This window comes from Podarcis pityusensis (genome assembly GCF_964106645.2).
Source record: "Podarcis pityusensis genome assembly, chromosome: 5".
Taxonomy (NCBI): Eukaryota; Metazoa; Chordata; class Lepidosauria; order Squamata; family Lacertidae; genus Podarcis; species Podarcis pityusensis.
The window spans coordinates 40,761,288-40,777,553 of NC_138032.1; the positions used below are offsets into that span (position 1 = coordinate 40,761,288).

General features: G+C 44.7%; 1 protein-coding gene across 1 annotated transcript; it reads right to left on the reverse strand.

The window, feature by feature from the left end:
- Window positions 1-5,632: 5,632 nt before the first annotated feature.
- Window positions 5,633-14,696, reverse strand: LOC308477614 (syncytin-2-like; the record flags this gene model as incomplete). The annotated part of the gene is made up of 3 exons (XM_081006344.1): window positions 14,619-14,696; window positions 7,244-8,902; window positions 5,633-5,675 (listed from the first exon to the last, which is right to left on the reverse strand). The coding sequence occupies exons 2-3, from the start codon at window positions 8,455-8,457 to the stop codon at window positions 5,633-5,635; spliced, it is 1,257 nt and encodes a 418-aa protein (XP_080862470.1). The 5' UTR covers window positions 8,458-8,902; window positions 14,619-14,696.
- Window positions 14,697-16,266: the final 1,570 nt, after the last annotated feature.

Here is a 16,266-nt window from a genome sequence, read left to right on the forward strand (position 1 = left end):
GCTCACTTTCCTACTCTGAATTCTGAATTCTTGTCCTCATCCCCTGAAGAAGGGATGTTCGACCCCAGGTCATGACAGGCAGCTACAAACTCCTCTTTATCCCACCAGAGACTTGTGGACTCTAGCAGGCTACTTGCACAAATATTAAGTAGATCTGATGCTCCCTTTTGGGAAATTCTGCTTTATGCAGTATAACTGACATCTAAGGGCAAAGATTTTATTAGACGTGTGGAGGCCTTTTAAAATTCTTGATGACAGGAAGGTAATGGAATTTGAAGCACTTGCTGGAGCACAGCTGGAAGCCTTCATCTGCCCCAGCTGCAATGAAACATGTCTCTCCCATATCAGTCTCTACAGCCACAGCAGGTGCTATAACTTTCCAACACCTTGACTTCGCCACAAAGGTGCACTCCTCCATTGTCTTCCAGGACAGATGGATGCCAGCAACAGGATGTCCCGCCTTCCTTTACTTTGGGCTTGCTGATCCAGTTGCAGGATATATGTTAAATATGAAATGGAATAAAGTGATCACCCAGATTTCACATCCACCCACCTACACAAATATGAAGGTCTGGAAACTGAGAGAACCATGAACCCTCACCCACTCTCCTATTCTGATTATAATTTCTGGTGTGACATGTTCCATTTTAAACATTATTTATACTTTCTTACATTTACACCCCACTTTTCTCCCATCCTAGAATCCAAGGCAGCATCCATGTAGTTCCCTGGCAGTTCCCCACCCAGGCAAAGGCCAGAACCAGATGTCCTTAGCTTCAGCCAGATGGTGGCCTCACGTTCCTTCAGACCATACCCTTGAACTTACTGGAACATTAGCTGTTTATGGGGACCTATTGCACATGCAATATAAAAGTAATTGATATCCTAATGTTATTCTGGGATTCATAATGCCTCTAGGAAATCAAGATTGAAGGTACAACCACCTTCAGAAGTAAGTAACAAACCCTTAGCAATTTAAGATGCTCAGTTAGTACAAGCTCACCTGAACCTGGGAGGTCACAAAGCACCCATCAATGCAGACCAGTAAAGTAGTTATACGCAGTGGTAGCCATTTCAAAAGTCTTTATTACAGCGATAAAAAAATGAACAAACCAGCAAACCATAACATTGCCTTTGAGGTCTGAATTTGATAACTTCCACAGAGGCTTGTGATGCTCGTAGTCAGTCATGCTACAAATCTGCCTTCCCAGGACCAAAAGAAAACTCATACTTCCCAAAATGATATATAGATATATATATATACACAACATAGCATGAGAATGACATTGTCTTCTGTGGTTATTTTGATTGTATTTAAAATCCCAGTTTGTTGTGTGCTGGTTACTGTTAGCAAAACCCATCTGAAATGTGGATTGGAAAAGAAGGGCATGGAGTTGATAATAAAGAGGAAATGATAGCTTAGAACAGGGACAGCCAAAATGGTGACCTTCAGGTGTGCCCCAGACAACATGACGAGTGTTCAGGTATGATGGGAGGTGTAGTCCACCAATCTCTGGAGGGCATCATATTGGCTACTGGTGTTTTGAAATTATGGTTAAGATCACTTGTTCACCCAGTTCTAAATTCTATTTACTTCCAGCACGTGCTAGAGAGGGGTTCTGCTCCCATTATAGAACTCCTTAAAATAATTCTGCAACTAGTCAGGAAACTAAGGGTTTCTTACACAATCATAAAGGCAAGGAGCTATGTCCAACGGATTGCCTGATAGTGTGCCAATGACTACTGGCTAAAGCACTGACAGAGCATTCAACTTGCAGCTGACGGTGACAATACTTGCAAAATGTACAAAGGCATGAAGAAAGATTTGGACCAACAATAAGAAAAACTGCACCACTGGAAATCTTGTCTGGAGAGAGCATCAGAGATCTCAGCAAGTAGATGAAGTGATGGGCAGATCACTAGCAAGAACAGTACTCATGGGAAAAGTTGGTCTTCAACACAGCAATTGACAGCATCTGGACTCTGCCTACCATCAACCCTCAGGCATGTGGGGAAGCCACAGGGCAGGACAAAATCCCAACAGAAGTGCTGACAGCTGACCTCATGACACACCTCCACAGCCTCCTCTTGCAGTGCTGGGAAACAAGATCTGTGCCACAAGACATGTGCAACTCCAGCATTGTGACCATCAGGGACTGGCAGGAAGGTGATGAGTGTTTACCAGGGGAAGGGAGGCTGGAGTCTGACTCAGGAGAGGGAGGCAGTGGTCTATGGGGACCTGCATCAGCCAGGATGCAAGAATCGGAGGCAGGGGAAGCTTGAGAGCTGGGGGAAGAGGCAGGCCAGGTAAGTGAAGGGCCATGTTCTTCCCCACCCTCCCCTGCACCACTGTCTTCCAGGGGAAAATTGAAGTGGGACGAGCAGAAGCAGCTTCCACACAGGTGTGGTCTCTGGCTATGTGTGCACAGCCCATCAGGGGAAGGTAGACGGGGAGGGGTCCCCAGTTGCTGCAATTGCTCCCTAGAGCAGTTTCCCTATTCCCTGCCTCTGAATTCCCTATTCCCTGGGAATAGCTGCCTAGATGCTAGATTGGTGTGCATAGGCCTCCAGAGTTGTAGAAGCGACTGTAATAGTTCACAATAAAGAGTTAACTCTCTACTGTGTGCAATTCCTTGGTTGGTAAGTGCCCTTAACAGTGACCCTCTACAAGAACAAAGGTGACCACCATGACTGTAACAAGTACCATGGAATCTCTCTGCTGAGTACTGTGAGGAAAGCCTTCACCCATGTAGTTCTCAACAGATTACAGTCACTGGCTAACAGGGTCTATCCTGACTCAAAATGCAGCTTTAGGGCTCAGAGGTCAACATTCGACATGATTTTCTCACTGCACCAACAGCAGGAGAAGTGCCAAGAGCAGAGACGCCCCTTGCACATCGCCTTTATAGACCTGACAAAGGCCTTTGACCTCGTCAACTGAAAAGGCAAGGATGAGGCACTTGTAGCCTCCAGGTGTTTTGGATCACAGTTCCTGTCAGCCCCACCCATCATGGGCAATGGTCAGAGATGATAGAAGTTATAGTTGAGCAACATCTGGAGAGCCAAAGTTTCCCCATCCTTGTTCTATGGGATCACCAACATGGAAAACCAAAACATATAGGCTGGATCTAGACACATTAAGAAAATGTTTCAGGAAATCGCATTGTAAAGTTCATAATGGGAAATCATGTTGCTGAAAGATCAAACTCTACAGCGTCATCTGGTGTCACAGTGTTGTAGCACATTTAAAACACTTTGTAAAAACCAATGTAGCTGAGTCCATAAAGTCATAAACCTTAGCAAAGATTAAATCTGGCACATGAGTAAATCATCTCAGGGTTGAGAATTCAAGCCCCACCTTGGACAAAAGATTCCTGCATTGCAGGGGTTGGACTAGATGGCACTCAGGGGTCCCTTCCAACTCTACAGTTCTATGAATCTATGATCATTTCATCTGGGTGCTCATTCATTTTTTTCATTCAGTTCACATATGCCCCCCACGCACCCCTCATGCTTTTAAGGCTGTGCCCTGCACTGTCTAAAACCAAGACAGTGGGTGGTGATGTAAGCAAACATGTTGTAAAGTAAGATGATGGGCTGTTTTATTTGGAAGGCAATAAAGATGTTGCTGCTGAACACCAGTAAATCAGGCTCATTTCCCCCTTGTCATTACAGGCTCCATATCACAACAGTGCTTTATAATTAAAAATTTCCATTAGATCATAAAAAATGCAACTAAGCAATTAACAGTTTTTCATTATACTTATTGTTTAATTAGCAAGTTATGAAGATTGCTTGTTAAAAGCAAGAAACCTACCTTCACGCTTGGAGCAATGAACTCTTACGATTGCATGTGGTGATAAAGATACTGCTTAATCTCTGCAGGTTCTCAGTATCCATCTCTTTAAAGGGCAGAAGAGGACGCGAGGGGTGACGCTTAATGTGATGCTCTTGGAAGGGGGATGCAGGGCTGCTGGAAGCCGCATTTGATGGCCCTCTCGCCTTATACTTGAAGCTCAGTTCAGCTTGGAAGTTTGAAACTGTCCTACTAATCCTGCACACAGCACACTTCACTTACAAAGTGCTTCGCTCTCTTTCTAGCATTTGCTCTCCCACTAAACCAGTGAAACAAATCACTGTGGCTATGCAAACTGGAATGGGAGTAAGTCCCATTGGAGTCAGAGAGTCCTGGATTGCACCATGAGGACCTGGGTAGAGAAGCAATGCTTTGACCAAACCCGCACAAAGAGTCCACAGCAGAGGTGGGACTTGAATGCAGGTCTTCTAAACCTACTCCCAAGGCCTATCTGCTGGACTATGCTGGCTCTCTCTCAAATCCATAGGTAGGTAGATAAGTAGCCGGTGTGGTGAAATGGTTAGAGTGTTGGACTAGGAAATAGGTAGGCAAACTAAGGCCCAGGGGCTGGATCTGGCCCAATCGCCTTCTAAATCCAGCCCATGGACTGTCCGGGAATCAGTGTGTATTTACATGAGTAGAATGTGTCCTTTTATTTAAAATGCATCTCTGGGTTATTTGTGGGGCATAGGAATTCGTTCATCGCCCCCTCCCCCCCCCAAAAAAAAATAGTCCGGCCCCCCACAAGGTCTGAGGGACAGTGGACCAGCCCCCTGCTCAATAAGTTTGCTGACCCCTGGACTAGGACTTGGGAGACCAGGATTTAAATTCCCACAAAGCCATGAATCTTAATAGGTGACCTTGGGCTGGTCACTGTCTCTCAGTCTAGCCTACCTCACAGGGTTGTTGTTAGGATAAGATGAGGAGGATCACAGGGATAACCTTGAACTCCTTGGTGGAAAAGGTAATACATAAATGTAACAAATAAATAAATTTGCAGGTGTATATGATGGCATGGGTAGCTTTGATGTATCTGTCCAAGGTTCTGTGCAGAATTTCAGAAGTATAGTAATCTGGGAGGCAAATGCAAGGCAGGGGATTTTCCACCCACCCCTACACCCGCATGCTATCCATGCATTGAATACCTGCACGTATATCATGTGTGCAAGTTACTGTTACTATAGTTTGGCAGATATTTAATTTACAGTTAATATCTATTTATGTTCCAAATTCCATATTTGGGCAAAATGCATGCTATACTGTACATGTAAACAGTCAACACTGGATATTTCCTTAACCATCACCAGGTTTACTTGACATTTCTGATTTCAGCCAAGTTCATATGTGCAGCCCGTGGGGTAAATGTATCTGTGTGATGGTAGCTGTGCATAGCAAGGCATGAAATGCTCCTTTGTAGGATGCTGACAGTTTTCAGCGCATGCAGCTATTCTTCCTTGCACTTGAAAGCCAGCCACAGAAAAAAGCTCTTACAGTCATCTCTGTTCTTTCCACCTAAACGCAGCAACTAGGTCTTAATTTTGCATTTATACTGCGTGACAGCAGGCACAGCGCTGTGCCATCTCTCCCTGGAACATGCCTGTGCTTCAACCACCATAAATGCCACTTTAATACTTTTGAAGCCTTCCGCTGTAAATCTCCATATTAATCTCCGAGATTTACAGGAGCCCATTGTCTTGTGAAATGCACAGAATATAATATTTCACAATCCCACAACATAGTAAAGGGCACTAACTCCTAAATGATTATCTGTTAATCTTATTGTACTTTATTCCTGTCATTAGCTATTACTCTCAGCAGCCTAATGAAATAAAAAACAGAAGCAGAAATTAAGGAATGGTCGACTTGAGGCTGGAAACTTGGTATATCAAACGGTGCTCTGAATGGGCGGGGTTGGGATGGCATGGGAAGGACAAACCAGGCAGACCCTGGAATGTAGATTTGATTTGAGAACAGAAAAAGAGGCTTACAGTGTAGCACCCTGCTTGTGGTTAACGCTTAGCTGGAATGAAATATTCAACGCAGCAATAGAGAAATTAAAATAATAATTTATTTGTCAGACAAATAAATGAGAGGCACAGTGGTATATGGTTACCAAGCTCTGGCCTGGTCTCCTGCCATTATGGCCAGCACTTATATTCCCTCAGCCCAGCTCCCTTGCTCCTCCTTTGGCTGCCTCTGTCCAATCAGCCTGGTTGAATTTCCTATTGGCTGATTGCTATAACCAATCCTAAAAGATACACCCATTTCCTATTGCCTTTTATGGGATACAAAAAGATATATATTCTTCTATCTATAAATGACAAATAAGTAGTCATATATCTTACATTTGTCTCAACAAGGAACCTTAATTACCAGCTCACCTCTTGCCCTCCTTGCCCTATTGCCCTCCAAAACAGATGGTTAATAATTTTAAATTTTTATCTTAAACAGATGTCAGAGATCTTGGGTTCACATTCTCATGCATCATCAATGAAAGATCTCCTTTTTGAAGGTCTTTAAACAAAGGCCTGACAACCATATATCAGGAGTGCTCGATGGCGTCTCCTGTCTGGCAGGGGGCTGGGCTCATTTGCCCCTCTGGTCTCCTACAGCAATATGACTCTATGAAATAAGAATTTAACATTTCTTTCTTTCTAGATCCTTTGCATAATTACATTTAAGCCAGTATATTTCATACATTATCATAGATAGCTTTTTACAAGAATAAACCTTCTCAAAGTAACAGGAAGGAATCAGTTTACAGCCTCAAAATAAAATAGGAAAAAGCCTCTTTTTCTGTTTACACTTCTCCTTCTCCAGCCAGTTGCTCTTGGCCTTTAACCTTAGAAAGATATGGCTCAAGTTTAATGGTTTTTACTATTTACCAACTCTTAATTATGTAGGGTGGTGTAACCTTGCCCTCAGCCTGTAATTCCCTTTTTACGACTTTGAGAATTGTTTTCTGCTATAAATCAGGGGGCCCCCTTGTCCAGGAGGATAAACATCTTGCCAAAGTACTTAGGCAGCTGGTCTTCTGCCTGGCATAAAACATTTGAAAATCTTTAAGCTCATTTTAAAATACAGACCCTAATCAAACTATAAGCCTTGATAAAAATGCAGGCTATGATTAGATGCCTCATTCCCCCCTTTCAAGCTCAAGGACCTTCATCCCAAGTGTCCTTGATAGCTTGACCTTCATCATATTCCTGAGGTAAAGCTCTATATAGGGCCATGATATGAGGTAGAGTTTCATTCGAAATCATCTTGCTAATTGTACTTCTAAAACATGAAATGATACATGGCACCATACATAAAACCATTATTACTACCGTCAAGAAAAACAAGCAAGACAATAGTATCCCTTTGAGTCCCGCAACATTAGGTAACCAGTTGGTGAGCCATCCCATATCCCATCCTTCCCATGTTTGTACTGGGACGTGTGCTATACTCTCCATCTTTGTGGTCAACACACGGATTGCCTCACCATTATCAGAAATGTTAAAGCAACAGGCATTCCCTGTCAAGTTCAAGACTCCACATAGGCCTCCCTGCCTGGCAAGTACATAATCCATTCCCATTTTCAGCTGCAAAATGGCGGCTCTACTTTCATCCAGCTGTTGTGCAATAAGTCTCAAACTCTGGGCCGTTGCATTGGTTACAAGTTCCACTACTGCTTGCAATCGAATTATTCTGTTTAGATTATAAATAGGATCCCGTGCCCCTTGTATGAGCTCACCAGGATTCCAGGAGGCAGGCTCATAATAGGCTATAATGCGCTCTGGTGGCCAATCATCAGTATCGCTCCAACTTTGGGTACTTCCTCCTGCTATACGAGAAATATCAGCGTTTCTTCGTGTACGCTTGGCCGAATTAGTGGGCATAATCCACATTGGTGGTAATACCCATCCCAGGAAACAAGTCCCACTCCATTTGGAAGGGAGCTTCTTGTATGCCCATTCTCCACATATCCACCACAACCATCGGGTCTGAGGTTTTTGGTACGTGGAGTGCAGAAGGCGAAATATCAAAAGGGGTACAGAGTTCACAGTGCAGTATGTTAGATTGCCTTTTTCTGTCACAGTTATGTTCCATACCACTTTCCATGCATGAATAAAAGGAGGTGCACAGGGCAAGGTATTCCGAGTTCGATAGGTAGTACCGTTTACCCAGGTTTGACTATTCTTAATATAATCCCAAGTATAGTGACAATGAGAAGAGCCTATCATGGTAGAATCAGCTGCATCTGATAATTTATGTACACAGAATTCCCCTTGCACAGGTATAACTCGTATTGGTTTAGTTGAGTTCCATCCGGGGAAATTCTGTACTTCTGTTTGGTGTGGCATTTCGCTTACCATACCAATGGCATTTAATGGTATCGGTAATAAGGGCATACCTCCCTCTGAATCATCTGGCCCAAGAGAGCAAACAAGGCAATTGGTCCTATTTGCAACATTGGCTACCATCTCAGCTAAGCCTACCCACATATTGTGGTCATGGCGGAATCCATATTTAGTAAATTTGGTCAGATTCAAGGACCCTTCCCCGTCCCAAGGGATCAGGATTAATAATAAAATCATGTTGATGTGTAGTATATGCATTCCTTCCACAAAAGATTACCTTATTGTGATAGCATAAAAATATTAGCCCCAATATAATTCCCCCAGTGACAGAAATGGGGAACCACCAAGACCAAAACATATATCCCAAGGATCCCCAATGAGTAATATCCTTGATAATTGTTCCACAAGGGGGGGGCAGTCAATTAATTGTATTAGAGAATCTTCCCGTTCACAATCGCTGGTTTAGACGCTCCTCAAGCTTCAGGCGTGCGCAGGTCAGCCAGCTTCCAGGTTGTGGCTGCAGCAGGCCGGTCGTCTAATGTTGCCCGTGACCTAGCCCGTTCCCCGTAGGGCTAGATACAGGGGTTTTTGGAGAGAGTCAGTTTTAAAGGATTAGAGGGGTCACCTTTGCATGTCCAACTGCCTTCGGACTTCTTCAAACGGGAGTGATGAATCCAGGGGGTCACCTCAGCTACCTTCACCGCTGTTGGAGTAGAGAGCAAGACGGTGTAAGGTCCACGCCACTTAGGTGCAAGTGGATCTCGTTTCCACTCTTTCACCCATACGCTATCGCCAGCCTGGAACTGATGAATCGGCTCGGCAATGCTGCACGGCGTGCGCTCGAGGGCCCACCTGTTAAGAGAAACAAAAACACGGGAGAGAGATTGCACTTGTTCCTGTGTCACATGGTCTCCTATTTGTTTGAGGTCAGCTGGAATATCCTGAACAAAGGAGGGCGGCCTCCCATACAGGAGCTCAAAAGGTGACAACTTAAGTCTTTTTGTGGGTGCACACCGAACACGAAACAGTGTTATGGGTAACACATCTACCCATCCTAATCCCGTTTCCTGGGTTAATTTTGCCAATTGGGTTTTCAGAGTCCGATTCATTCTTTCAGTTTTCCCTGAACTTTGAGGCCTATATGCTGCATGCAGTCTCCATTTCACTTGTAGGACTCGACATACTTCTTGTACTACTTGATCAATGAACGCTGGCCCATTATCACTTCCAATGCATCTAGGTAACCCAAACCTCGGGATCAATTCAGTGAGGAGTCTCTTAGTTACCTCTCGTGCCTTTTCAGTTCGGGTGGGAAAAGCTTCAACCCATCCGGTAAGAGTATCTACAAACACAAGGAGATACTTGAATCCCTTAGAAGGGACCAGCTCTGTGAAGTCCACAATTAGGCTTTCCATGGGGACATATCCCACATGTTGGATTCCAGGAGGTTGTACCGGTCCCTGCCTGGGATTGTTTTTAGCACAAAGAACACATTTCTGTGAAATGCAAGTTGCTAATTGTGATAGGTTAATAATATACAACTTCCGACTGAGACTCTCTCTGGTTGCAGTACCGCCAAGGTGAGTAGATTCATGATAATTTCTTACAATTGTGCCTGCTAGGTGATGAGGTACATAAATCCTATTGTCCGGCAGTATCATCCAACCGTCCTTCACAACCGCTCCTTCCTGTTCAGCCCACTTCCTCTCTTCTGGGGTATAGTGAGGTTTAACTTCTTCTGGAACTACCTCTGGTATGAGGGCTGCTATAAATCCTCCCACAGGCTTTTGGGCTGCCTCTCGGGCTGCTTTATCAGCAGCATGATTTCCTCTGGTTATTGGATCCCTTCCACGTCCATGACCTTTGCAGTGCATTACAGCAATCTGTTCTGGAGCCCATACTGCTTCCAACAGGATTTCTACTTCAGGTCCATATTTCAAGGCCTTCCCGTGGGCTCCGATTAGACCTCTTTCTTTCCATAGAGCACCATGTGCATGCAGGGTTAAGAAGGCATATTTAGAATCAGTATAGATGTTTGCCTTACATCCGGCTGCCAATTGCAGAGCTCTAGTTAAACCTATAAGTTCAGCTTTTTGTGCTGAGGTGCCAGCAGGCAAAGCTTCAGCTTCCACAACTTCCTCATTGGTGACCACAGCATATCCTGCTCGTCTGGCACCTTCATGCAGGTAACTGCTACCATCAGTATAATATACAACATCTGGATTTTTCAATGGTTCATCTTTCAGATCGGGTCTACTGGAATAAACTTCATCCATTATTTGGAGACAATCATGTGATTCTTCATCATCTACCTCTGGTAGGGGCAGCAAAGTTGCTGGATTGAGCATATTCACTACTCGTAGATGAATCCTGGGATTTTCACACAATAGGCCTTGGTATCTAGCCATCCTTGGGTTCGTTAGCCAATAACTACCCTTATATTCCATGAGTGTCAGAACAGCATGAGGTACATTCACATACATCGTCTGGCCGAAGGTAAATTTATCAGCTTCTTTGACAAGGCTTGCAGTGGCCGCTACTGCCCTTAGGCATGGAGGCCATCCTTTTGCTACTGAGTCCAATTGTTTTGACAAATAAGCTACTGGACGATTCCAACTTCCTAATCTCTGGGTCAGGACTGCCGCTGCAATCCCATTCTGTTCATGTACATACAGCTGAAAGGGTTTTTCCGAATTAGGCAGTCCAAGGGCTGGGGCCTCCATAAGTCGTTGTTTGATAACTAAAAAGGCTTCTTGCTGCTCAGGTCCCCATACGAATGGGTCCTTTTCTGCACCTCGAGTGCTTTCATGTAAGGGCTTGGCCAGACTGCTGAAATCAGGTATCCATAGTCTACAAAACCCTGCTGTTCCCAGGAATCCTCTGAGTTGTTTCCTTGTAGTAGGTTCCTTGATAAGGCAAATAGCTTCTTTCCTCTCTGGCCTCAATGCTCGTTGTTGGTGTGAGATGTCAAAGCCCAAATATTTGACCTTTTCTAAACATAACTGTGCCTTTTTCTGGGAAACTCGGTAGCCAGCTTCCCAGAGCAAGTGGAGCAGTTCCTCTGTCCCTTCTTTACAGGTATCAAAATCCTTTGCTGCTAATATAAGGTCATCTACATATTGCAGAACCACCTTTTCTCCAGGTATTGAGGGGTAACTTGTTAGATCCTTCGCCAAGGCAGTGCCAAATAAAGTTGGGGAATTTTTGAATCCCTGGGGCAATCTCGTCCAGGTTAGCTGGCCTTTTGTTCCTGTTAAAGGGTCTTCCCACTGGAAGGCAAATATAGGTTGGCTCTGTGGTGCCAGCCGGCAACAGAAGAATGCATCTTTCAAGTCCAATACAGTAAAAAATGTTGCTTCTGGTGGGATCAAACTCAGCAGGGTATATGGGTTTGGTACATTTGGGTGCAAGGTCTCGATAGCCTGGTTTACGAGCCTCAAGTCCTGTACTGGCCTGTATTCATCTGTCCCAGGTTTCCGAACAGGCAATAGAGGTGTGTTCCATTCTGATTGGCAGGGCTTAAGCAGACCATATTTTAATAGGCGGTCCAAATGTTTCTGGATGCCCTCTGCTGCTCGCCGGGGTAAAGGATATTGCTTTACAGATACAGGGGTAGCCATAGGTTTTAGGGTTACTACAATTGGAGCTATATTCTTAGCCATTCCTGGTGGGCTATTTTCGGCCCATACTCCTGATGGCACCTGTAGGGTTCGGAGGAGCTTGTTTAACTCTGTATCCAATGTGGGTTGGACTTGCAGGGCTGACATTAGGCGCCATGATTGTTCCTTAGGTACTGAGAGGGAAATTATTCCTGCTGCCTTTGATGGCAGTTTCATTTCTGGACCTCGAGGAGTGAAGGTGATTTGGGCCTGCAATTTGGACAGCATATCTCTACCCAAGAGAGGTATTGGACACTCAGGTATATACAAAAACTGATGGGTTAAACGATGTCCCCCAATCTGGCATTCCAAAGGTTGGAGGAAAGACCTCTTAGCTGACTGACCAGTGGCACTTTTAATGACTACACTTTTGGATGCCTTTTTCTGCAATAGTTCTGGGAGTACTGAGTATTCAGCCCCAGTATCAATCATAAAGTCTATTAAATGGCTCCCTAATTGAATCGTGACCGTGGGCTCCTGGAAGCCTAACTTTATGGAGTCCGGTCGTTCCTAGTCTTGGGTAAAATTCTCCTCTGCCAGTCCAATGAAATTGTCCCTACTCCGTCCTTGTCCAGGTCTCTGATATCTTCCATCTCGGATCATTCCCCGTCCCCGTCCCTGGTTTCTTGGGCCGGAGCCTGGGCCTGGGCCTGGGCCTGGGCGTACTTCTTCCAACCTCAGGGGTTCAGGACACTCCCGCTTCCAATGACCCTCCTTCTTGCAATTCGCACATTGATTCCTTCCCAGTGGTGGATTCCTTCCCCGCCCTCTCCCTCCATTTAAGGGGCGGTAGTCTTGCTTCACTGCTGTGGCTAACATCACCATCTTTTCCTTCTGCCACTTCTTCTTCTCTTGCTTCTCAGCCTCATCCCTATTCCGATAAACTCGGCGTGCAATGGCCATAATTTGGCTCATCAGCATCCCTTCCCATCCTTCTGATTTCTGAATTTTCTTACGAATGTCAGAAGCGCACTGGGCCACAAATGTAGCAGTAATCATTCTGCTGTTTTCAGGGGCTTCAGGGTCAAAAGGAGTCCATATACGATAGGCTTCCTGCAGCCTCTCTAAAAAGTCTCCTGGACTCTCATTTGGTTTCTGTTCTACTTCTGAGACTTTAGACATATTAGTGGGCTTCTGGCATGCCCTGCGGATACCTTGCACAAGCGTCTGGCGGTAGGTGGTAAGCCTGGCCAGATGAATTGCATTGTTTGGATCCCAATTAGGATCTTCCAAGGGAAAGTTGTCCCGGAAATGACGGTCAACATTTAAAATATTTCCCACTCTGGCCTGCTCACGCAAATATATCTGTGCCTTTTCAATTATGTCTCTCCTTTCCTCAGTGGTGAACAGAGTATTCAGGAGCTGGCGGCAATCTGTCCAAGTAGGACTATGAGTATTTATTATTGAAGTCACCAAGTCCATCATAGCCTGAGGTTTTTCTGCGAAAGATGGGGTGTGTGTTTTCCAATTCATCAGATCCGTAGTTGTGAATGGAATGTACTGGAGGGTCGAAGTTCGAGGTGGCCGTGGTCCGAGTTGCCCGTTAACCAGCACAGGCTCCTCAAGTGCATCAAATACTCTTCTGAGAGGGGCTACTACGTGATCTTTCTCTTCGCTTTGCTCTAAGGGCCTCAAATCATAGGGGATGGTATTTGTCCCAAGGCGTTCTTTTAGCAGCCTTATACGCCTGGCTGTATTGCTTGCTGACCGATTAAGGTCTCCCTGTAACTTCTGTAATAATTCTCTAGGACTTGGATGTACAGGGGTTTGGGGTAGGCAATCAGTTGTTCCACTAAAAGAGACTGTAGATGGAGTTCTACTGGGACTCACAGGTGGAATAACCACTTCTGCTTGGGCTTTATTATAGGCCTCCAATGCCTCCTGAAGATATTTATCATAATCTATCAAGGAATCGAGTTCTGTGACTCCAGCCCCATTATTCATTCCACTTTCTTGCCTTGGGGTTACAACTGGTGGAGTGTTTGGATTAGGCTCCCTTCGATGTGGAGCATAGGGTGGAGGTGGAAGCACCTCTTCCTCTGGTCCCTCAAAAATGGGTTTGAGTTTATTTGGCAAGATTCCTTTCCTAGCTTCGGCTTTTACAGCCAACAATTTGCATCGTTTGACTTTGCATTCCCTTATCCATGGAGGATTTTTATTTAATGTGCTCAGCCAAGAATCTATATATGAAAATTGTTCTGGGCACCCTCCAGTTTCTTTGGCGATGTTAGACCAAAGTTTGCTTACTAAATTTATATCAAAGGTTCCCTGAGATGGCCATTCAGTATTTTGTTTCGGCCACTCTAATTCACATAACGTTCTCAAGCGCTCTGGCGTCATTTTGACTCCATATGCCCCTGAGAAGGCTTTCTTAAAATTATTTAACATACATTCAAGAGGTGTATTTTCCCCCTTTGAACCCCCAACTCCCATTGTATGGCCCTGTGAAGTATCCACTCAGTCACTCACACACACGCTTCGTGAGATTCCTTGCCCGGGTGAAGTCGCCTTACCGGGAACCGAAGTACTACCCACTCCACACTCAGGTCAGCTACAAATTGTACTTTCTCACACATACAATGCGCTGGATACTTCACCATACTCTACCTCCCAACCTTTCCTTTCCCTACACCAGATCACCATCTGATGTACCCAACCACCTAGCGTACTCTGTTCCCCTTTACTGAGACGCAGAAGTTTGATCAAGACTTCTCTTCCTCCCAATTAATTGGAGGGCCAAAAACCCCTTAGTGCACTTACCCTTAGTTGGTTGCCTGTTTATTTCTCTGGTTCCCCCCGGTCCGTCGCCGTCGGTGGGCAGGGTATCAGACAGACGAGACTTCTGCGTTCCCCTGGAAAAAAAAACTTCCCAGTGCGCGCTGGGTAAGCAGTGAGTGGTCCTCTCTCTTGTACCCTGCCCAGTAAGGCGAAGGGACTGCGTTCCAGCAGACCACTTATCCGAGTCGCAGGCACCATAAAATGTAGCACCCTGCTTGTGGTTAACGCTTAGCTGGAATGAAATATTCAACGCAGCAATAGAGAAATTAAAATAATAATTTATTTGTCAGACAAATAAATGAGAGGCACAGTGGTATATGGTTACCAAGCTCTGGCCTGGTCTCCTGCCATTATGGCCAGCACTTATATTCCCTCAGCCCAGCTCCCTTGCTCCTCCTTTGGCTGCCTCTGTCCAATCAGCCTGGTTGAATTTCCTATTGGCTGATTGCTATAACCAATCCTAAAAGATACACCCATTTCCTATTGCCTTTTATGGGATACAAAAAGATATATATTCTTCTATCTATAAATGACAAATAAGTAGTCATATATCTTACATTTGTCTCAACAAGGAACCTTAATTACCAGCTCACCTCTTGCCCTCCTTGCCCTATTGCCCTCCAAAACAGATGGTTAATAATTTTAAATTTTTATCTTAAACAGATGTCAGAGATCTTGGGTTCACATTCTCATGCATCATCAATGAAAGATCTCCTTTTTGAAGGTCTTTAAACAAAGGCCTGACAACCATATATCAGGAGTGCTCGATGGCGTCTCCTGTCTGGCAGGGGGCTGGGCTCATTTGCCCCTCTGGTCTCCTACAGCAATATGACTCTATGAAATAAGAATTTAACATTTCTTTCTTTCTAGATCCTTTGCATAATTACATTTAAGCCAGTATATTTCATACATTATCATAGATAGCTTTTTACAAGAATAAACCTTCTCAAAGTAACAGGAAGGAATCAGTTTACAGCCTCAAAATAAAATAGGAAAAAGCCTCTTTTTCTGTTTACACTTCTCCTTCTCCAGCCAGTTGCTCTTGGCCTTTAACCTTAGAAAGATATGGCTCAAGTTTAATGGTTTTTACTATTTACCAACTCTTAATTATGTAGGGTGGTGTAACCTTGCCCTCAGCCTGTAATTCCCTTTTTACGACTTTGAGAATTGTTTTCTGCTATAAATCAGGGGGCCCCCTTGTCCAGGAGGATAAACATCTTGCCAAAGTACTTAGGCAGCTGGTCTTCTGCCTGGCATAAAACATTTGAAAATCTTTAAGCTCATTTTAAAATACAGACCCTAATCAAACTATAAGCCTTGATAAAAATGCAGGCTATGATTAGATGCCTCAACAGTAGTCTCTGATAACTACTTTCTGGAAATGACTCTGGGGGCAGGAGCAGAACCACTGAAGCACATTGCCCCCACCTCCCTCCAGGAGGCTACTATGGGCAACTGTACTGAAAGCTGCTGAGAGGTCAAGGAGAACGAGCAAGGTCACAGTCTCCCTGTCTCTTTCCTGCCAAATGTCATCAACCAGGGCAACCAAGGAAGCTTCTGTGCCATGGCCAGGCCTGAAGCCAGACTGGAAGGGACCCAAGTAATCCATTTCCTCCATGCATGCATGCCT